This window comes from Eucyclogobius newberryi, unplaced genomic scaffold, assembly GCF_026437365.1.
Source record: "Eucyclogobius newberryi isolate DKJ021-1_F unplaced genomic scaffold, fEucNew1.0.hap1 SCAF_15, whole genome shotgun sequence".
NCBI lineage: Eukaryota > Metazoa > Chordata > Actinopteri > Gobiiformes > Gobiidae > Eucyclogobius > Eucyclogobius newberryi.
The window spans coordinates 2,188,572-2,201,512 of NW_027315779.1; the positions used below are offsets into that span (position 1 = coordinate 2,188,572).

Genomic DNA, 12,941 nt, shown 5'->3' on the forward strand with positions numbered 1-12,941 from the left:
TGTGTGAGCGGTTCCAAAAAGGACTGAAATACCCAGGCTTCCAATGAGATAATAAGTATTCAACGATCTAGACGTGACTGAATAGCAGCCCCTACAGGCGAAGTCGGGTCTTGCACCTAATTGGTGAAACAAGAAACAAAACACAATAAATTTTAGTGGTTAAAAAGCTCATAATATATAAACTAAACACGGACTGTTTAATTTGAATAAAGATTTGATAAATACGTATGTGCACGTTAGCCGTTCCTTCCTAAAAGGACTAAAAAAAAAAATACTATAGGATTTTAAAATATGATAAAAAATTTAAGACTGGGTCAATAATAAATTTAAACTGCACTTAAAAACATCACCGGTTTTCATCGACGGTCGAGACTCAAATATGCAAACAGAGCAAACGTATTTAAATTAAAACAAACCCGCTGAGAGAGAGAGAGACGATTGGTTTTCCTGTAGCATTGAGAAGAAGGCACGGAAATGAAAAGAGGAACCTTCATTTAAAGCACCTTTGGCGTTCGTTGGGAGGTACTTTGGTGAAAACAAAACAGAAGTTAAAAGCCGACAGCAGAAAAAAAAAAGATAAGTCATTTTTAGTGTCGTCATAATAAATAATGGTTCCAAATTCTCCCAAGCGGCTCGTTGCCAGGCCGACGCGATGCGGGCGGAGCTACGCGATGAGTCTCCCCTCCCCCGTGCGGCGCTCGAAGGTGTGACCGAAAGTAAAAGTTGCTCAGTTTTGGCGAAGCTGGTGAAGCGAAAATGACACAGTGCTGGAGATATGTTGTTGTTGTTGTTGTGGTGGAGGAGGAGGAAAGACTCGAGCGGACGAGTCTACAGCACTCGACGTCGTGCGGTGGGACGCGCCGAGCCGAGGCCGAGCGAGTTCACGCCGAGGCTTCGGGCGACGACGACAGCGAGCGGATAGCGTGACAATCTCGGCGGGAAGCGGATCGTAAAACTGAAGATCGGTGCAAAATGAAGTCTGTTTCCTCTTGCGGGCGCCATTTTGAGGACTTTTCCACCGTTTCTAGCGCCAACGTCTGTGGCAAAGACCCTCATTTCCTCATCGCCAAACGTAAATGATTGGTTCTGAACAGTTCAATGCGCACTGGGTAACTTTTTTTGGGGGGGGGACCTGCTCGTCTCCATGGACATGTCGCCTCTGGATGAGAAATTGGGACTGTTGCCATAGCGATTAGCAAGTCAAAACAGAATTAAACTGACAGAATTACATTTTCAAGTGGAAAAGTCCTGACGGTGTTGCTGAAATCTACCAAGAGGCAACGATTCGACCGCCGATCAAAAGATGGAGATTTTGCATTTTAAATTGTTTTAATCGCTATGGCAACCGTCCCAATCCTTCGCCATGCTGAAACACGTGTTATGCCAGATGCGTGGTCTGTGTTGGATTTTGTTTTGTCTAAAAATTTCAACTGGAAACTAAAGAACAAAAATCCAATCTGAAACATGTGGAAAAATGCCTGGAACGTTACACGGACCGGCATTAAAACGACGCATCTCCGTGGAGACGAGCGGGCCGCGGACGCGTTACTGTGGAAACGCGGCTCAACGCATATTGAGCAGACGCGCTGCTTCTTCTTCTTCTTCTTCTTCTCTCGCTGCGTCGTTTCTGAGCCGATCGAGGTAAAAGTCGCGCTCGAGTCCAGCCTGGGCGTGAGCGACTCGGCCTGGACTGCGCCCGTGCCGGTGCCAGTGCGTGTGCCAGTGTGGCGGGTCCGTGGGTCGGGCGGAGTTCGGTTTTTCAGGGAATGAGTTTGGCGTCGAGCCGTAGCCAGTGTAGCCCCTGTCGCGTGTAGCGCACCAGTTCCGTCATGCTGCTGGTGTTGAAGATGAGAGCTCCCATCACTTTGTCCAGCTCGAAGAAGAACTCTGAGGAGACACGGGGCCCGGGGTTATTCAAAACAGACTTAACAACACAACATTCTATAATACAAAGCGATTTCACGAGGAGAGGCCGGGAGTAGCTGCGGAAAATCGGAAAATATGACAAATCGAGGGCGGTTTTGGCGATTGAAAAGCGCTCGGACGCACGTGACTTACGCCATGTACAAGTGCTTTGGACAATATTAGTTTATTTTATAGCAGATTATGAGAGACACGTGACTGGAGCTGCCTTTTTTTAACGTGCGTTCGATCCCGGCGGTGCAAAGACCGGCAGATGCAGCACTTGCACGCTGTGGCACTTGTAGTGCCACAGCGGCGCCACGGCAACGCACGTTTAAAGAGGAAACACCCGGCATCGAGCAGAGTGAGTAGTACAAGTTAATTATCACTTCAAGATGTTGGAAAATATGGAGAATTTAAAACGAGTGCAGAATCAAGGCAAATTGTCTGAAGTGTAATGCATTTTATTTTATTTTTTTTTTACTTTTTTTAGTTGCCCTGAGGAGAAAAAAGTATCGATAGATTAATCAAAAGATATCATCAGATAAGTCGATAATAGAATAATCATTAGACGTTACATTACGCCCTGAGGTTTTGTATTTTACATTTCTTCATGTTCAAAATAAAGAACAATGTACTTTAAAGGCAAAATGTATCACTTTTTCTTAGAAACATTTATTAAAAAACGCAATAAAATAATTGCTTTACACATTTTTGATCAAGATAAAAATCCAGATTTTTAGGTTTTACTGGAAAATACTAGTTTTTCGCTTAATGTATAGATATATTCTATACTTGGGACTTAAATGTCAGACAGTTTTTGCCGTGAGCTCATTAGAGGCAAACTGCTGCAGAACAGGCCGGGCGTGGCATTACCGATTCCTCCTTTTGGCAATAAATCGATGTCGACAAACCGATGCGAGCGACGGGCGATCACGATTTCGCTAAAACTCCGGCATCGTCCCGTCGCCGCGAACGCAGAGCCATCATCCGAACCTTTCTGTTCCTTGGAGAGCTGCTCGGCCTGGTCCCAAACCTCGGTGGCGTACAGGAAGTTGGACGTGACCTGGACGTAGCTTGCCGCCATCTGGTGGATCCTCTGGGGAATGGTGACGGAGGAGCTGCCGCTGCTGCTGCTGCTCACCGACGAGTAGCCGCTGGCCGTGCTGCCCGGCGACAGCTTGGGCGAGACGGGGGAGGGCATGCCCGCTTTACTGTGGCGGAGGAGAGGCGGGGTTAATGCCAGCGCGGGAGAGGATTTAGAGAAGTAGTAGTAGTAGTAGTAGTAGTAGTAGTAGTAGTAGTAGTAGTAGTAGTAGTAGTAGTAGTAGTAGTAGTAGTAGTAGTAGTAGTAGTAGTAGTAGTAGTAGTAGTAGTAGTAGTAGTAGTAGTAGTAGTAGGTTCTGAATCTGACTTGGATTTGGAGAATATGAAGTGAATACAATCATCAGTGAACAGTAAGAATAATCACAACAATGAATCAAAATCATGACAAAAACTTATGTCATTTATGTATCGTACTTTATGTAACGTACTTTATGTATCGTCCTTCATGTATCGTACTTTATGTATCGTACTTCATGTATCGTACTTTATGTATCGTACTTCATGTAACGTCCTTCATGTATCGTACTTCATGTATCGTACTTTATGTATCGTACTTTATGTATCGTACTTTATGTATCGTACTTCATGTAACGTCCTTCATGTATCGTACTTCATGTATCGTACTTTATGTAACGTACTTCATGTATCGTCCTTCATGTAACGTACTTTATGTATCGTACTTCATGTAACGTCCTTCATGTATCATACTTCATGTAACGTCCTTCATGTAACGTCCTTCATGTAACGTACTTCATGTATCGTACTTCATGTATCGTACTTCATGTATCGTACTTTATGTATCGTACTTCATGTAACGTCCTTCATGTATCGTACTTCATGTATCGTACTTCATGTAACGTCCTTCATGTATCGTCCTTCATGTATCGTCCTTCATGTATCGTACTTCATGTCTCGTACTTTATGTAACGTCCTTCATGTATCGTACTTTATGTAACGTACTTCATGTAACGTACTTCATGTATCGTACTTTATGTAACGTCCTTCATGTATCGTCCTTCATGTATCGTACTTTATGTAACGTACTTCATGTAACGTACTTCATGTATCGTACTTCATGTATCGTACTTTATGTAACGTACTTCATGTAACGTACTTCATGTAACGTCCTTCATGTATCGTACTTCATGTAACGTACTTCATGTAACGTACTTCATGTATCGTACTTTATGTAACGTACTTTATGTAACGTACTTCATGTAACGTCCTTCATGTATCGTACTTCATGTAACGTACTTCATGTAACGTACTTCATGTATCGTACTTTATGTATCGTACTTCATGTAACGTACTTCATGTAACGTACTTCATGTATCGTACTTTATGTATCGTACTTCATGTATCGTCCTTCATGTAACGTCCTTCATGTATCGTACTTCATGTAACGTCCTTCATGTATCGTACTTCATGTATCGTACTTCATGTATCGTACTTTATGTAACGTACTTCATGTAACGTACTTCATGTAACGTCCTTCATGTATCGTACTTCATGTAACGTACTTCATGTAACGTACTTCATGTATCGTACTTTATGTAACGTACTTTATGTAACGTACTTCATGTAACGTACTTCATGTATCGTACTTCATGTAACGTACTTCATGTAACGTACTTCATGTATCGTACTTTATGTATCGTACTTCATGTAACGTACTTCATGTATCGTACTTTATGTATCGTACTTCATGTATCGTCCTTCATGTAACGTCCTTCATGTATCGTACTTCATGTAACGTCCTTCATGTAACGTACTTCATGTATCGTACTTTATGTAACGTACTTTATGTAACGTACTTCATGTAACGTCCTTCATGTATCGTACTTTATGTATCGTACTTCATGTATCGTACTTTATGTAACGTACTTCATGTAACGTCCTTCATGTATCGTACTTCATGTAACGTACTTCATGTAACGTACTTCATGTATCGTACTTCATGTAACGTCCTTCATGTAACGTCCTTCATGTATCGTACTTCATGTAACGTCCTTCATGTAACGTACTTCATGTATCGTACTTTATGTATCGTACTTCATGTAACGTACTTCATGTAACGTCCTTCATGTATCGTACTTCATGTATCGTACTTCATGTATCGTACTTTATGTAACGTACTTTATGTAACGTACTTCATGTAACGTCCTTCATGTATCGTACTTCATGTAACGTACTTCATGTAACGTACTTCATGTATCGTACTTTATGTATCGTACTTCATGTAACGTCCTTCATGTAACGTACTTCATGTATCGTACTTTATGTAACGTACTTCATGTAACGTACTTCATGTAACGTACTTCATGTATCGTACTTTATGTAACGTACTTTATGTAACGTACTTCATGTAACGTACTTCATGTAACGTACTTCATGTAACGTACTTCATGTAACGTACTTCATGTAACGTACTTCATGTATCGTACTTTATGTAACGTACTTCATGTATCGTACTTTATGTAACGTACTTTATGTAACGTACTTCCATCTGAAAACATCTCCAATAAGTACATCTACACAAATGTTCTGAAATGCATACATTAGTTCAACTGTTCATATTTCTTCTTACAGTGGGGGAAGAAGGGGCAAAAAAGTTACTTCAGTAAAAGTATCACAAATCTACTTCAGTAAAAGTAAGTAATCTACATTTACAGTAAAAAAGTAAAAATATTTCACACAGATTTTGAGAAGAATTGACGTGACCTTGATAAATGAGATGATTTTTAGTTAAAGAGTTTAGGAAACTCGCTTTATCTAGTCGTATTTATTGTATATATTATATTATTTTGTCTGTAGGCAGGATGACACCATGGCTATTTCAGGTGCTTCAAACCAAACAGAAATATACTTTATACTTTTCAGTACAAGTTAAAATGTAGTGGAGTAGAAAGTGCAGATTCCTGCTCTCAAATGTAGTAAAGTAAAACGTATCCAATGTAAATAGTACTAAAGTTTGTTAATATCAGTCACAGCAGATGTTTGGCCTGAAAGACTTTTGAAAAATATAAAAAATATCTAAGGGCATTATTATAAGTGGATTTATTACCGCTATTATAATTTACTTTATTATTATCAACATCACTATCACTATCACTATCACTATCACTATCAATTATTATTATTATTATTATTATTATTATTATTATTATTATTATTATTTTAACTTTTTATTATAACTTTTATTATTATTTACAATTATTAACATCACTATCATTACTATTATTATCAGCATTATTATTATTATTATTAATAATGGTAGTTTGAGGAAATGACTGAAGGATGTTTCTAGCGGCCCCTAGTGGCCATGCTGAGTTGCCACTGTAGTTGCCACTGAAGGTTTCACGTTTTTATTGAATTAATTTGAAAAATGCCACTCAGTTTTTTATATTTAAAGAGTAACTTAGTCAAGTGACAGACACAAACAAATGTATACCTACTATTACTTCAGACATGAGTATATTTGGTTTAATAATTGGTAAAAACATGAGATATTATTAACTAGAGGTAGAAACAAATCAATACTCAAATATATACATGAATAAACCATATAAATAGGGCAACATGTGACCTTTCCTGAACAGTTTTAGAAAGATCTTTAGCTTTATCAGAACAACTATAAAGAAAAAACTATTATTTTGTGTTGAGAATTACAGTCTGTGTCTAAAACAAGGGCATTTTTTAACTTTAATTGTGATTCCAACACCACTATCGAGTACCAAACCTATTCAGTAATAGTATTAATAAACACTTACTTCCCCATTCCAGGAGAGGGCGCCTGGGTGTTACTCAAGGAGTTCTGTGAAAAGAGCAATAAATCCCAAAGTTACAAAGCGATAAAGTCTAGACTCCCGCGATCGGACACTGGGGCGTTTGACTGTGTTCTACAAAAGCGATTACCTTTAAGTGTTCGGTGAGTGTTTTCGAGTACTTGAGAGCGCTGTCTTTCCTCAGTTTGAACAGCCGGAGGTAAAGGAGGGACTGGCACCGGAGGCTGTGGAGGCAAACGGAAACGTGAGGCTCAAACGACAACGCGCATCGTCTTTAGTTCGAGTGAGAAAACGAGCTTCGTTCCATCGAAATTAAACTGCTTCTGTCATTTCAGAAGTCTGTTAACCCCTCTGCTCTGCACGGGCGTCACTTTTGGAGCGTTTAGGTCGCAGTTTAATCCTTTATTTAACCGGAATAACCACAGTGAGATTCAGGAGGTCTTCACGAGCGAGTCCTGGCACCAAACAGGAGCGTTTTATATAACGTACAGTCTCGTTTCACGGTCGGGGAAACCGGATCGGGCCGAGGATCCGGGTTACGCTTTTGGAAAAGTTAGCTCGGCTTTCTTCCTATAGTAGCCAAATATCTCGCTTACTGCCAAATGAAAGGAAGAACTGTGTTAACTTCACCCTTTTGGATCAGTTTTCATAACCTTTGGTAAAGCGTCATTTGCCGTTTGTTTTTTTGTTGCTTTAGTCAAACTAATGCAAAACACTTTAAGCAAATCTTTATTTTTTTGCACAGCATCTACACAGTATCTATCCAATTGGCATTTATCAGAGTTTAAACTTGAATATGTTGCATCTTTTACTGTGTTTTACTTTTCGCTCACTGCTCGTGTTGAAGGGATTTACAGCAGGTGCTAAACAGTCATTCGTGTCCGACTAAAACAACATTTGAATTATTATCAGAAATCTAGATTCTTGGCATTGACATGAACAAACTCAAAGTAATCCCGATCCAAAAAGAGGGGATGAGAATTCTCGATTACTCCGGCGCGACAGTTTGAAAAGTGAACTTAAAGGCTTTACAGAGCGTCCCGGCTTCGATGGCGATATCGATTTCTGTCCATTCTCGCGGCCCAGGAGAACATGAAGTGATTTGTATTCGAGGTTTAAGAAGGTGCCCCCGTATTTAGCTCTGTTCTTCCTGATTTTACTTTAGTATTATCATTACTCAGTGCACAAATTGTCTTTGAAATGCATGTGAAAGATGTGAATTTGATTAAAATTGAAAGGGGACACATTGTGGGACTGGGTTTGACTTATGACTTAATGTCCTTATACTTTGTGTCGGATAGCTAACGTTTATGATTTACGCCTTTTTTTAAATTTAATGATTTGATTTTCTCTCTGGTCGCGTCGTGTTCTGTCTCGTTACGTTTATTTTAACTGTAAAAAACCAACAACACATGAAACACAAGAAACCGCGCCGGCGTTTGTTTGATTCCAACATCTATTTTTAGTAACTGTGGAAAGAGCTTTAGAGCGCCAAGTCAGGCCTGCAGAGCTCCTTATCCCTTTTATTCTTGACACGCAAATCGTTTATTTTCCTCTCGCTAAGTAATAACTTAAAGACCGTGTGCGATCGGCATGTGGATCACAACGTCGCCCAACTCACCAAAGCACCGCTAGCCTCTTGTCGGCCGAAGTCGCGTCCGGAGCCATGTAGCTTTTTAACTTCATAGTGTATCTGCGGAGGGAAGAAGGGGGCGGAGCACGATTAGCACGATGATTGACGGCCGCGCTCTGCTGCTTAAAAACGTTGCGCGTCCGTACTTGATCAGCTCCACCGTCTCGGCGTACATGGGGAACGGGGATTTGGCCTCTTGCGCGCTTTTCTCCAGCGCGTTTCCACATTCGATGAAGGAAACCACCGCGTCCAAGTAGTACACGGCCTTTTCAAAGCGGTCCAGCTGCGGAGCGAGAATGGGCCAATCATGAGTCGTCCCGTACAGAAACCACGATGCCGTGCGTTCGTATGTGAGCGGATTGTCCTTACCAGGGCGTCGGCGTTGTGTTTGAGTTTCTTGGCTTCTTGTAAGTAGTGATCGGCAGAATGGACCCTTGGAAAACACAAAAACGAACAAAGGTGGTTCAATATTTAGTTTTTTTTCTCATATTACCGTATTTTCCGCACTATAAGGGGCACCCAAGCGCCTCTAATTTTCTCAAAAAAGTGCACCTTATAAGCCAGTGCACCTTCTACCGTATTTTCCAGTCTATAAGTTGTTTTTTTCATAGTTTTGGCCGGGGTGCGACTTATACTTATACTCCGGAGCGACTTATATATGATATTATTTGTTATTTTCACACTTGCAACTGCATTTCATACTCCAGTGCGACTTATATATGTTTTTATCTCCTCTATTATGCATTTTTTGGCTGGTGCAACTTATACTTCGGTGCGACTTATACTCCGGTGCGACTTATACTCCGGAAAGTACGGTAGACGGATTCATTCTGGTCGTGTTTAATGACCACGAAGCAACTTTGTGTGGTACACGTTTTGTTTCGCTTCATTCCCCTTATATAATGACAAATTATCGAAAATAGACCATTATTTGACAGTGCTCCTTATAGTGTGGAATATACGGTACACATTTCCTCGACAATGTGATGCAAAATGTCATCTCTCCAGACGTCTACGTGACGGATTGTTGGGCCGAAAGTGATCCGTTTATCGTAGCAGGCTGAGGCTAACCAATGAAACCTGAGATTCAAATGACTTCCTGTGGTGGTTTGGACATGAGAGAATGCTACAGGTGCGGCTCGAGCAAGAACGCAACACAAAGAACACAAAGTACTTATTTTAATTGCAGAGAGAGAATGGGAGGATTTATAGGTTGTAATAGTCGAGTAGTAATAGTTAAAATGAGCTGTTACTGTAAGGGGGCGTGCTCACACTTCGCCACATCAAAAAGAGGCAATAAACCAGAAAACGGGCTCAATTTAGAACAAAATAATAATAAAACTATGTCTACAAAAAATTAGTCAATTTTTTTCTTGGGTGTTGTCCACATATTATAATGTTAAACGTATATAGTAGGATTTAATTATCTTATCGCAGAAGAACGAGCTTGGTGCCGGGAGTGGATTAACCGTGCGTTCCTTTTAAAACCTGTTCTAAAGCGATGCGAGAATCCAGAAGTGTGTGTGAATATAGAGTATATAGTGGAGCGAGATCGATTTTTAAAACCTACTTCAATCACAGTTTGAAAATCAGGCTCCCCACCTTTAAGTACAAGTAATTAAACATGACTTACAGTATTTTCCGGACTATAAGTCTTTTTTCATAGTTTTGGCTGGGGTGCAACTTATACTTATATTTATATTTATAAACTTATACTCCAGAGCGACTTATATGTGATATTATTTGTTATTTTCAGACTTGCAACCGCATTTCATACTCCAGTGCGACTTAAATATGTTTTTTTCTTTTCTATTATGCATTTTTTTGGCTGGTGCGACTTATACTCCAGTGAGACTTATACTCCGGTGCGACTTATACTCCGGTGCGATTTATACTCCGGTGCGATTTTTACTCTGGAAAATACGGTAATCTGTGGCCTATTCAGTTTATTCCCACTTTTATTTCTGACTTATTGCACTTCCGTCTTTCCCAATTCGGTTAATTTCAATGTAGTGGAACTAGTGAAAAGTCTGACTGCTCCAAATATGACATAAAATAGGCTGAATTGTACAAAATGTTCAATATTCATGTGCACTAATGACTCTTCGTAGTCTGTACATTTCATTTTATTCTGTATATTTGCTATCAAGATCGGCAGCCCTGTGAAAAAATCGTAAAACCGGAAAAAAAGGGCCAGTGACAACACCGGCCCCTGTGGCAACCCCTGAAAACGATAAGCCCGTCTCACCTGTCCTCGAACACGAGCTTGGAGCGCTGGTTTTTGGAGCCGTCGGAGGAGAGCGGCGGCACGACCAGCTGGTTATCGCCGCCGCCTTTGGAGGATTTGTCCTGGAGAGACGGAGAGCGAAAGGGACAGAGTTTTTAGGGGAAGAAGGAGGACAGATCAAACCGGGGAGAGGGAAGAGGAGTCTGGAGGGAGAGATCATTTTATGCTGGATTTGATATCGGGCTTTTGCAGACATAAGACATCTTTTACTTGTCAAAAACGTTAGAAATACATGCACTAAACAATAACACGTTTAATCTTCTCATACGACCAGTTTAGTTTAACGGTAGAAGTGTGTAAGTAAAACTGTAGACTTGTAATAGTCAGTAGCCGATGTGGTTAGTTAGTTGTGAAAGACGCAAAATGACAATAAACCACATTTACACTTCCTGCTGCTGCAACAAGTACAAATACACAAATACACAAAAACAACTTGATTGAATAACTGAATCATTCTCTACCACAACTTTGTCCCGTGCCCGAAATATAAGAAACCTTTAACTGATGTGGCTTTATCAGCTGATCATGTCAAAGTAAAGACGATAAACGGCAGAGCTTTAGGGCTTTAGAATCACTTAATCGGTCGATGACGTCTCATCCAACCGACATTTTTATTAGTTGGCTGATTTAAAGGATTTAAGAGTAAATTGGGAGTTTTTTCTACCCCTTCGACACGTGAAGACCATGTTTACCGGTACATTTCTGTTATTTTAACGTGAAATCCTGTGAGCTTTCCATCTCGTGAGCGCAGTTAAGGCGGCTTTTGCCAGCGCCGCGCCCTTTAGTCGACTAATCCCTTCATTTTCAAACTGTGCGTCAGGAGCTGGTGCACCTTGAGGCATCGCCAGGTGAACCACGAATGTTATCGATTCATTTCGCATTTTGGAGCGTCCAGAAAACACTCCTACACCAATAAAAAAGAAGTGAAACAATCACCATTGCCAAATTTGAAGCACCAAACCGTGGCGTGGACATTACCTGCCACATTATTTAACTTTTTACGGTCTGATTTGTTTGTGTTTTAGTGGGCGTTGTGCCATCTTTTCGACAAAAACAAAAAGTGTGCTGTGACTGGAAAAGGTTGAAAAACACTGGACTAACCGACGCGCAGGGCTCGTCTTCGGTCGCCCGAGACTTTCCTTTGTCGTTTACGGCACGAAATGGAAATGGACTTTGCTCATTTCTAATAAAGACAAAAGGTATTTCCCCCAGAGTATCTCACCCTGTGGCACCTATGACTCAACTGCCCCGTGAAAAACAAAACGCACGGACGTTAAACGAGACCACATCATCCACACCCAGCACGTCAACGTTTTTAGGGCTAAAGTGGCCGAAATCGAGTTGCGTCGCGTTGTCCTGACCTTGCCGTCCCGTGCGCTGCGCCCCTTGACCTCTCCCTTGTGGTGCTTGGAGGCGGAGCTCGTCTTGCTGCCGTGGCCGCCCTCTTTGCCGCTGCCCGTCCCGCTGGAGAGGGACGTGGAGGACAGGCTGGCGGTCCGCTTTCGGCTCGGGTGCTCGGCTTTGGGCGTCCGCTGCGGCCCGGGCAGGGACGGGGACGGGACGGGCTCCTCCTTCTTCTCCAGCGACCTCCGGGAGCTGCCGGGACGAGCGGCGAGAGAGGAGACCCAAACGTCAGCAAAGACGATGTGAAAGGTGTCTACAAGTGCGTGTCGGACGGCGGCGTACTCTTTGTTAGCTTCAGTTAGTTTGTTAGCTTCAGTTAGTTTGTTAGCTTCAGTTAGTTTGTTAGCTTCAGTTAGTTAGTTTCAGTTAGTTAGCTTCAGTTAGTTAGCTTCAGTTAGTTAGCTTCAGTTAGTTTGTTAGCTTCAGTTTGTTTGTTAGCTTCAGTTTGTTTGTTAGCTTCAGTTTGTTTGTTAGTTTCAGTTAGCTTCAGTTAGTTTCAGTTAGATTCCGTTAGCTTCCGTTAGCTTCAGTTAGCTTCAGTTAGCTTCAGTTAGCTTCAGTTAGCTTCAGTTAGCTTCAGTTAGTTTCAGTTAGTTTCAGTTAGTTTCAGTTAGTTTCAGTTAGCTTCCGTTAGTTTCAGTTAGCTTCCGTTAGTTTCAGTTAGCTTCCGTTAGCTTCAGTTAGCTTCAGTTAGCTTCAGTTAGCTTCAGTTAGTTTCAGTTAGTTTCAGTTAGTTTCAGTTAGTTTCAGTTAGCTTCAGTTAGCTTCAGTTAGTTTCAGTTAGTTTCAGTTAGCTTCAGTTAGCTTCAGTTAGCTTCCGTTA

The 12,941-nt window shown here is 41.3% G+C and overlaps 1 protein-coding gene across 4 annotated transcripts in view; it reads right to left on the minus strand.

The window, feature by feature from the left end:
* Positions 1–1,755: 1,755 nt before the first annotated feature.
* aff4 (AF4/FMR2 family, member 4) overlaps positions 1,756–12,941 on the minus strand; it is a 69,690-nt gene continuing 58,504 nt past the window's right edge. For all 4 annotated transcript variants that reach the window (XM_072445706.1, XM_072445705.1, XM_072445704.1 and 1 more), the window contains 9 exons: positions 12,076–12,310; positions 10,676–10,776; positions 8,797–8,860; positions 8,574–8,710; positions 8,416–8,487; positions 6,925–7,018; positions 6,780–6,823; positions 2,899–3,116; positions 1,756–1,887 (listed from right to left, as the gene is read on the minus strand). In XM_072445706.1, the coding sequence (XP_072301807.1) occupies positions 1,760–1,887; positions 2,899–3,116; positions 6,780–6,823; positions 6,925–7,018; positions 8,416–8,487; positions 8,574–8,710; positions 8,797–8,860; positions 10,676–10,776; positions 12,076–12,310 (1,093 nt within the window). In that variant the 3' untranslated portion in view covers positions 1,756–1,759. The remainder of the gene's footprint in view (positions 1,888–2,898; positions 3,117–6,779; positions 6,824–6,924; positions 7,019–8,415; positions 8,488–8,573; positions 8,711–8,796; positions 8,861–10,675; positions 10,777–12,075; positions 12,311–12,941) is intronic.